This window comes from Nanorana parkeri, unplaced genomic scaffold, assembly GCF_000935625.1.
Source record: "Nanorana parkeri isolate BGI_ZX_2015 unplaced genomic scaffold, ASM93562v1 scaffold2171, whole genome shotgun sequence".
Lineage (NCBI taxonomy): Eukaryota > Metazoa > Chordata > Amphibia > Anura > Dicroglossidae > Nanorana > Nanorana parkeri.
In genome coordinates this window covers 55,179-65,212 of record NW_017308439.1, presented here as the reverse complement: position 1 = coordinate 65,212, position 10,034 = coordinate 55,179, and the positions used below count along the sequence as shown (strand labels likewise).

At 44.6% G+C, this 10,034-nt stretch overlaps 1 protein-coding gene across 3 annotated transcripts in view; it reads left to right on the top strand.

Annotated features, from left to right (window-relative positions):
- Positions 1-246: 246 nt before the first annotated feature.
- SRP68 (signal recognition particle 68) overlaps positions 247-10,034 on the top strand; it is a 33,301-nt gene continuing 23,513 nt past the window's right edge. For 2 of the 3 annotated variants that reach the window (XM_018572923.1, XM_018572924.1), the window contains exons 1-8: positions 247-419; positions 1,647-1,713; positions 3,192-3,305; positions 3,420-3,615; positions 4,853-4,935; positions 5,058-5,167; positions 6,543-6,625; positions 8,053-8,193. In XM_018572923.1, the coding sequence (XP_018428425.1) occupies positions 257-419; positions 1,647-1,713; positions 3,192-3,305; positions 3,420-3,615; positions 4,853-4,935; positions 5,058-5,167; positions 6,543-6,625; positions 8,053-8,193 (957 nt within the window). In that variant the 5' untranslated portion in view covers positions 247-256. The remainder of the gene's footprint in view (positions 420-1,646; positions 1,714-3,191; positions 3,306-3,419; positions 3,616-4,852; positions 4,936-5,057; positions 5,168-6,542; positions 6,626-8,052; positions 8,194-10,034) is intronic. The other variant, XM_018572925.1, reaches the window with a different exon arrangement.

The window sequence follows — 10,034 nt, the reverse complement described above, 5'->3', positions numbered from 1 at the left end:
GGATCCTTTGGTTGTAGAAGCCTCCAGCCCAGAATTCACATTATGGTAAATGCATTCCAAGGAATCGATTCGATTTTTATCAAACACAAACTCCAATTGTATTTATTTAGTATAAAGTAATGTCATCAGGTAATAAATAAATCTTCATAGATTCTTCATTACTGCTCGAGCTAAGCAGCACACTCCACACCTCCCACTCTTCTCTATACGCTGCAGTCCTCCGGGCTCCCAGCAGTCAATGCTCTCATGTCCCATCATGCACCGGGCTGGCCTCTCTCGTCTCGTTGGTGGTCGGAGTGCTGAGTGTGGAAAGATGGCGGCGGAACGGCAGGCTGGTGCCGGGACGGAGGAGAATAAGGAGAATAAGCGGCCGCCGGCGGGGAAGGCTGGGGCACTGGGAGACACTGTGGGCCTGGAGAGTATCCTGACACCGGGGAGAGGCTAGGGCCGGTCCCGGGGGGGACACACAGCGCAGCCGGCCTGAGAGCTGACGTGTCAGTCAGGGGAGAGGAAGGATGGGAGGTGAGGGGTCCCGGGCGATCTCCGGCCTTCTACTGACACGCAGGAGCAGAGGAAGACTGGGGGGCCCCGGCACCTGGCGGGGGGAGGGAATGAGAGCTGATGGACCCCAACATCTGGCAGATTCTGGGGTTGTGGAGGAGGAGAGGCATGGGAGCCGATGGGCCCCAATATCTCTGAATGTGCGGGAGAGGAGGGCACATAAGCTGATGGAGTCCAATATATTGCAAATCTGGGGTAGAGGGGGGCATGAGACCTAAGGGCCAACATCTGAATGATCCCTGGGGTTATGGGGGTCAAGGAGGGCATGGGTCCTTAGGGCCCAACATCTAATTGATCCCTTGGGTTAATGGGGAAGAGAAAGACATGGAATCTAAGGGTCCCCACATCTGATTGATCCCTGGAGTTAAGGGGGCATGAGGGCCCAACATCTGACAGATACTTCAAATAATGGGGTGAAGAGAGCAAGACACCCAAAGGCTTCCACAGCTGAGAGTTTCCTAGGTTAATAGGGGAGAGGGCCCCAACATCTGAAAGTGCCCTAGGTTTATGGCGGAAAGGAGGGCATGGGACCTGAGGGCCCAACATCTGAAAGTGCCCCAGGTTGATGGCGGAGAGGAGGGCATGGGACCTGAGGGCCCAACATATGTACCTCTCCCTGCTGACATACTGGGAGTTATGGAGGTTGAGGGGCTCCTATATTTGAACGATCTGATGTCAAAGGGGTTTGGAGGGCATGAGAACTGAGGGGTTCCAGCATCTCTCATATCGATGGCCCTTTGCTAACTTTCAGGGGCATATGGGAACTGAGGGGGCCCAACATCTAGCAGTTATGTGGCTCTCATGGTGTGTTTCACATGGAAGTCATAAGGCTTCTGAGCTTTGGACAGGTTGCATAGACCTTTTTGAAGATTTGCATTATGGGCTGCAGTGCTGCAAGAGCTTTTAAGTCAGCAGCAGTCTGGAGGTGGCCGTGGCTCTTAGGTGACAGCAGGAGTTGTATAGCTATGCTTTAATATTCTTTATGTCTTGAAATTATGATTTCATAATATCTGGCATTTCATGTAAGCACATGAGCGAGGGTTATAGTTTCTACCCCCTTGTTATTTCCTTAACTCAATGTACAGTCCTTCAGATTATTAAGGAATCCCAGCAGCAGCATGGCATGCGACATGGAGACTTCCAGAGATACAGGTGAGGCCAATGTAGATGTACTGTGATCTCTGTGTAAAATAATATGGTGTATGGGATTTCTTCCCCTTTTTCATTGTTTCTTAAAATGTATGTCGGTGCAAAATTTCTTTAAAGAGTATGCTGTACATCTCTGCAAAATACACATATTTGTCCATGTTTATCCCTTTTAAAGACCCTGCGCGCAAAGTACACACACAGCATTTATGTGGACCTAGTGGTGTAAGCCCTGGCAAATTGACTTTTGCTACTGATTCTTTCTTTAAAGGAGAACTATGAGGTGAGTGAAAATCACTCATCCTCATAGTTCGAGCTGATGTGTGACCATGAAACTGTCATAGGTCGGCTCAATAGATCGGGAAGTGAGCGAACGCATACCGTCGCTCGCTCACTTCTCGATCCTGTCCCTGCAGAGAGCCGTGACTGTCAGTTACGGCTCCCCGCTCCGATCCTCCAGCGCTGACTGGAGAAACGGATGGGGAAGGGGTTGGGTTTAGCTGACTCTGCCTCTAGATAGGCAGAGCCAGATGTCACTCACGCAGCTGGGTGGATCTCGACAGTAATGTTGGGATCCATCCCGGCTGCAGCGGTCTCAGTATACCGCAAGCTGTAGCTTGCTCTATACTGAGCTTTTGGTCACGGGAGGACGCTAGCATATGTCGTCTGGTGACCCTTAGGAGAACTATCGGGAAAAACACACCCCATAGTTCTATTTTAACTCCACAACATAGGGACTCAGTGTTTTGTAGTCCAAAATAAGAACTGAAAAAAACTATTTAGACTCCTTGAGATAACATAAGTGTGCACAGGACAGCTCTGAATTTTTGCATGATCAACAGGTATTGTTTGCACTTATTAAACAGATAAAACAAACACTTTGGTTAATGTGATCCCAGCATTGATTGGCTGTATTTTTTTTTTCTTTTTAAAGAATAGCCCTAATAAGCGCCCTACATTGCTTTTACTTGACATTATAAAGCAAATTCAGGGGGTAGAAAATGGCCTTCACAGGGTGTTTTGGAAAACAGCCAGCATTGTTCAGAAATGTTGTCAAACATTGATTTCCTAACCGTGTGGGAGCATTTGTATATCACTATCCCACAATGGAAGGCCATGTGTCTGGTGTCTGTATCATATACATATGAGTGGTGTTATCCCACCACCATTACCATGCAGTCCCATCCTTGTTTATGTAAAATATAACATTGTGTTTATGTAGTCCTCTAAAACTGGACATTTCTGTGAACATAATCTCATGACAGGTTGACATATAGGCAGAATGTCGAAAGTTTTCATTCTTGTATCCTGAAAGAGTAATAGCAGCAAGAAGTGAATTTGAATGCAAAGAAATTAGCGTTGGCCTGTTCCTGAAGAGAACGTAAAGCCCTATATTCTATCATCAAAAGAATGTTGTTCCGTGTATTTTTGACAAGTGTATCTTGAACTTGGACTTAAGGAAAGTTTCCCTCTTTGTTTCTCAGAGGCTATTGCTCCCGTCGCTTAAGACGTCTAAGGAAAACACTCAATTTTAAGATGGGAAACCGACACAAGTTCACGGGAAAGAAAATCACTGTGGAGATGCTTTCTGATAACAGGTAATTTCATTGACATTCTTAGAACTCTTCTGAAGATATTAATGCTGAAAGCTTAAGTTTGCTTAAGAAGTGCATTGCTGAAAAATCTCCACATAAAGTGATTTACTTTTGCAGGTATCTGCTAATCATCTTGATGGATGCTGAAAGAGCCTGGAGCTATGCCATGCAGCTTAAAATGGAAGCCAACACAGAGCCTCGCAAGCGCTTCCATTTGCTGTCCCGATTGCGGAAGGCTGTCAAACACGGTGAGGAGCTGGAACGGCTCTGTGATAGTGATCGCGTGGATGCAAAGACAAAGTTGGAGGCTCAGGTACTACTATTCATTATTGTGGTGACATATGAAAAAAATATTGAGGGACAAAGATAGAGATATATGGATGTCCTTTTAAATGAGACTCTATCCACAACTTTAAAGCATTTGCCGGTAAAAGCACAGAGAAATCAGGTCTTTTAAATACTTGCAGTTTTGTTCTCTTCGTAACCAATTTTTTTTCACTTGCTTCAGCAAGTCGATTCTCTAGCTCGTCCCCCTCCTTCCTTACATGTCATAGGCCTTTCCTCTTTTGGTATTGTCTAATGACTCTTTGTGCTTGCGGAGCTCCCGCACCCCCTACTATCACCTCCCTACATAAGCTTTTATGTAGGAGCTGGACGAGGAGTGAAGGGGAATACTGTAGAGTAGGGGTGCCCACAATTTTTTGTGACCAGATCTACTTTTCAAATGATGAGATTTACCAATAAAAAAAACACCTGTGTTCGCAACACAAACACATTAAAATGCTTATGGGAAAGGCACAGAGAACTGAGATTAGTATTGTTACTGCAGAGCTGTGTGTTAGTGAGCCAGAGGAGAAACATAACTCAGTCAGGTAAGAGTAAGCATTATACATGGGTGTGCATGCCTTGGTTAAGAAGTTAAGTTGCCAGAAGTAAATACCTCCTTCCTGGCTCCTCAGGCGTGCTGGTATGTCCGGGGTCGGGTGGACCAAATATGTCCGTCGCTACGAGCGCTGAGGGCTGGGCCAAATGAATTGGATGCTGCAGGCGGGGAGGGGCGGTCACATTGTGCCCGATGCTGCAGGCTCAGATTGGAGGGGCCAAATCTGTATGACACTGCGGGCACGGAGGGGTGGCACAAATGTATTGGACGCTGCAGGAAGGGGAGAGACGAATGTGTCTGACACTTAAGGCTGCGCTAGCACACCGGGAGGGAGCTCGCAATCTTCCATCTTTAGCTTTGAGAACGACTGGTATATCACAATCGACCTTATGGGCACCCCTGCTGTAGAGTGTCATTTGAGTGCCATCTCTAAATCTGCTGACATCCCATCGAAGATGACAGCGCCCAGCTCCAGAAGTCTCTAGGCTTTTAGATGTCTACACAAGGGAGGCTTTTATAGGTAAATACATTCAGAATGATTGTTGTTAAAATGAATAGTCTGGGAACCTTTCTGATTTTTTTATTTTAATCTGCAGCCTGGTTAATTCAAAATGTTTAGGTTACCACCTTCTTTAAAGCTTGTGTTTGATTGCTTTCCTTCCTGTAGGCATACAGTGCCTATCTCAATGGCATGGTGCAGTTTGAGCAACAGCAATGGGAAGAAGCAATGAAAGCTTTCAACAAATGCAAGTAAGTATGTGTTGTGTTTTAAAGGTTTGTGTATGTGTAATTATGTCATGTTTGTGTATAAAAATCAAAGTGTTTTAATGCAATTGTCCCCTTTGTCTGTAACCTTGTTTGGTTTATCTTAGGACGATCTATGAAAAGCTGGCCAGTGCTTTCACTGATGAGCAAGCTGTACTGTATAACCAAAGAGTGGACGAGATCTCACCCAACATCCGTTATTGTGCCTACAATATTGGTAATGAGTCTTCTTATGTGATGTATTGTAAAGCGTATTATGTTGCTTCTGGTGGTTTTCTTCGGACCTGGCAGTCACAGATTTTCTGTTTCCAAATGGCTAATCAACAAACTCTATCCATGTCGTGACTGCGGACTTTACCACCTAGTGTTCCACTAGTCATGCAGGCACATATTCTCCAGTTTAAAAGAAAACAGATTGTGGTCATTACCAAGGCTGCTAGCACTTCCCGTTTCTAGTTTGCCGTGGACATGACCAAAAAGTAAAACTTCAGCAGGTCCTAATGGATGCTGTGTATATACAGCAGCGGGCTTTCTGTAGGACAAACTCTTTGGAGATGTATAAAGACTTAATTTAAAATGTTTTTATTTTTTTAATTGTAACCCTTATTTTGTTTTTTTTCCCCTGTCTAAAAAAAACAAAACGGATTACGTTTTCAGTATGTTAATAGATTTCAGGACGGAATACACAGAACTAGTCATGGTGGCAACTGAACCCAGAACTTGAGAGTTGCAACTCTTCTATAGTAATAGGGTGCAAGACCATTCAGCTATCCTAAAGTGAACCTTTACACTCAAAAATCAAATTTGACCAATGCATCCCTCTATGTATGATGATTAATAATCAGGTGTAAAATACTGTTGATAATGAAATACTTCCACTTGCAGAGCATTCACTTCCTGCTTTGAAAGTGCAAATTACTTCAGTTTGGCAAAGTAATGCACACTATTATTGCTTTGTGCAGAGCATTGGTGTGAAACCTCATTTGTAATCTCAGGAGATCTCAGGGAAAGGCATTTTCTCCCCCTGAGATGATGTGCATGGTCACATGTGCCAGAAATTAAGGAAGTAAAAGGAAAGCTATTAATCTGCTCTTAGTAAACATGGCCACTATCAGAAGACTGGGGAAGAAAAGAGAAATAAGGAATGCGAAGAATACAAAGCCGGCAATTATCTAGAAGTATGTGGTTGTAGATTTTGTCATTACTAAACATTTCTAAAGGTGTGTTGGTTGTTATTTTAAAGATATGAGTAAAGGTCCGCTTTAACCACGTCAGTACCAGCCTTTATTACAGGTCATTTTTCAGTTTTGAGCGCTGTGATACTTTGGCAGTTACTCTGTCTTGTAACACTGCACCCAAATTAATTTGACTACATATGGGAACAAAACCTACATTTTTGAATGCCTGCGGTGTTTAAGAACGGCACAGCATAAATGGGTGTTTACCCCTTCGCTGTTCATAAACACACGGCGGTAGAGAAGTGGTTACCTAACACATATTTGTGTTTGGAATAGCCAACCACAGCAATGGACTAGTTCCTAGCCGTCTGGATACATTAATGCTTATCTAAATGTTCTTTTTTTTCCTTCTAGGGGATAAGACGGCTATGGACGAGTTAATGCAAATGAGACTTCGTACTGGAGGTGCAGAAGGCATGTTAGCTGAAAAGCTGGAGGTATGTATTTTTTTATGTCCATTCTTATTGCCTTCTCCTGACTATCCAAAGCAGAAACAACAATTTGGACCAATGTTTAAAGGAGAACTATGGGGTCAGTGTTTTTCCCCATAGTTCTCCTTAGGGTAACGGGAGGACACAAACTAGCGTCCTCCCGTTACCCTAAGCTCAGCATACCGCAAGCTACTGCTCGCGGTATACTGAGACGCCGGAGCGGATCCCGACTTAGATGACGGGATCCGCCCAGCTGCGTGAGTGACAGCTGGCTCTGCCTATCTAGAGGCAGAGCCAGCTGTACGCGCCCCCTATCCCGTCCGTTCCGCCAGTCAGCGCGGGCAGATCGGAGCGGGGAGAGGGGAATCCAGCCCCTCCCCCTGTCACGGCAGAGAGCCGTGACAGGATCGAGAGGCGAGCGAACCCGGTAAGTGTTCGCTCACCTCCCGATCTACTGAGCCGACCTGTGACAGTCTCATTGTCACAGGTCGGCTAGAACTATGAGGTGAGTGAAAAGCACTCACCTCATACTTCTCCTTTTTTAAAAGCTTTAAATCAGTTGCTCAAGGCTTTTACTACTTTGATACAGACACTAATAAAGTGTCACATAACACTTCATTTGTGTCAAAGCCTTTCTGTACCCTGTGCAGCAACAGGCTGAGTATGTTGAGCTCATTACTCCATATATGATGCTATCTGAAGTGGGCAACATATGCCCGTATAAGCGTGTTGTTGTAACATATTTTGGCTTAGAATGCCACATAAAAATGCATTTATAAATGGAGGGAAGAAACTAATCCTGGCCCAAAAATACTTTTGTCAGGGCGAAATAAAAAAAAACATTCAGTACATTCATGCACAGTTCCCCTTGGTTTTTTTTTCCCTCGCAAGGGCCTGCAAGTACAGAAATATACCTGTTGATCTACCAGAAATCCACTGAGCTCTTAACTTCCTGTTTGGGAGGTAATTTTGCTGCAGTAAATTCCCAACCGATGTTATCTCTGCCTGCTGGATTCACTAACTCCTCCTATCCTCACCCTTTCTTACATGCACTCATGATTTATTTCCCAGCAAACAAAAATGCTGCTGCTGGACTCCCACAAACCTGCCAACACAGTGTGTAGTGAAAGGACTCTTCAGAGATGTAGTTCTGGGGGCGTAACTACATCAATTGTAACTAAACTCCCACCAGCTGCCTTTGCAAGAATTTTACAAGCCTAATGATGTCACAGGTAGTAATGTTTCTCACTACAAGAATAAGATAAATAAAAATACTGGAACATCATATAGAGGGGATAGGGAGGTTTTGGTGTAAATTTGAGTATGCCCTGGACATACACTTTGAAGCTCTTAATTGCATAAGTTGTATCCATGTAGATTGACTGCATTGTGGATCTTTACTGTATCTGATTGTGTGCACATTTCCCAAACAGGCCTTGATCAGCCAGACAAGGGCAAAACAGGCAGCTACCATGAGTGAGGTGGAGTGGAGAGGACGCACTATTCCTGTTAAAATTGATAAAGTGAGGATTTTCCTCCTTGGACTATCGGACACCGAAGCTGCAATTGCTCAGGTAAAACATAAAGTGTGGTATCTTTTTGCTGCTATTTGCTTTGCTTTTGTAAGGTTACTGCTGAGTTACTTGGGCGTATTAGATGCTTTTACTGTATAGTTGCATTTGTTTGGAGTAGGGATGTCCCGATACCATTTTTTTGTACTCGCCGATACCAATACTTTTTTTTTTGTGTCTGACACGTGACAGGTTTTCTAAAACAGTACAGGCTAATGATTTTAGGACAGTGATGGAGCGCCAGATGCGACTTCGGTAGTTCTGCCACTGACGCCAAGCTGTAGAGGGACTACAAATCCCAGCAATACATTCTAGCTGGTGGTATTCTGCAATCTTGTATAAAGGACTGCAAATCCCAGCAATACATAATACAGCAATGCAGAATACCACCAGCTTTGGGGGACTACAAATCCCAGCGATGCAGAATACTAGGGATATAACGATACCAAGTATTTGGGCGAGTACACGTATTTGCCCAAATGCTCCGATGCCCGAACTTCTGGTCAGGAAGATTTCCTCTGATCGGCAGCGCCATAGGGGAACATTGAGCCGGCTTCCCGTGCGAAGAGGAAGCTGGGTAGCGAGTAATGACCCGCCTCCCAGCTTCCTGATTGGCCGGGAAACCATCTTTGTAGCCAATCAGGAAGCTAGGAGGCGGGTTATTACTTCCTGATTGACTGAGAAGCCGACTCGATGCTGATTGGCTGTAAAGCCAGTTTTCCGGCCAAGCAGGTTAGACAACATGGAGCCAGCTTCTCGGGCAATCAGATTGCCCGGGAAGCTGGCTCCATGGCAGCGGAAGCACCGAAAGCAAAGTATCTGTACACGATACCGAAAAACCGGTATCGGTGCAACCCTACAGAATACCACCAGGTAGAGACGACTACAAATCCCAGCAGATACAGCGATGCAGAATACCATCAGCTATAGAGGACTACAAATCCCAACAATGCATTATACAGCAATGCATAATACCATCAGCTATAGAGGACTACAAATCCCAGCAAAACATTATACAACAAAGCAGAATACCCCCAGCTAGAGAGGACTATAAATCTCAGCAATACATTATACAGCAATGCAGAATAATAGCTATAGAGGACTACAAATCCCAGCACAACATTATACAACAATGCAGAATACCACCAGCTAGAGAGGACTACAAATCCCAGCAAAACGTACGACAATGCCGAATACCACCAGCTAGAGAGGACTACAAATCCCAGCAAAACGTACGACAATGCCGAATACCACCAGCTAGAGAGGACTACAAATCCCAGCAAAACGTACGTCAATGCAGAAGACCACCAGCTAGAGAGGACCACAAATTCCAGCAAAACATTGTTCAGCAATGCAGAAAAATATATAAAGCTAAATACTCTTGTGTTGCTCACCAGGACTGTGCACGGTGTCTCACCAGGGCTGTGCGCAGTCCTCACTGGTTACTGGAGCAAATCCTGGAGGGTCTTAAAGAATATCGGTCATAAAAGTAGTTTTAATACTTCTCTTTTTTTTATTTTTGGGCGACCCTGCAACCTGCCTCATAAAGTAAAGAGCAATTACAAGAGGTTTCTGAGATTGTCACCTCCAGTTCACCTCTAGAGGGGGCTAGAGGAAACACAAGCCATGGACTTGACAAACTGCATTGGGATGAAAGGTTGTCATCTACTGGTCAGCTGCTAAGATGGTGCTTTCATGGCGTAGACCTTTTATGCAGTGAGTGAGTGATTGGTATGGCATGGGTAGATTTTTTGTTCTGACATTCCCCCCCCATATGTGATTATATTCAGGGTTAAGCTCTGAATTTCCATTTTCTCAGTGACATTAAAGTCAAAAACATTTCT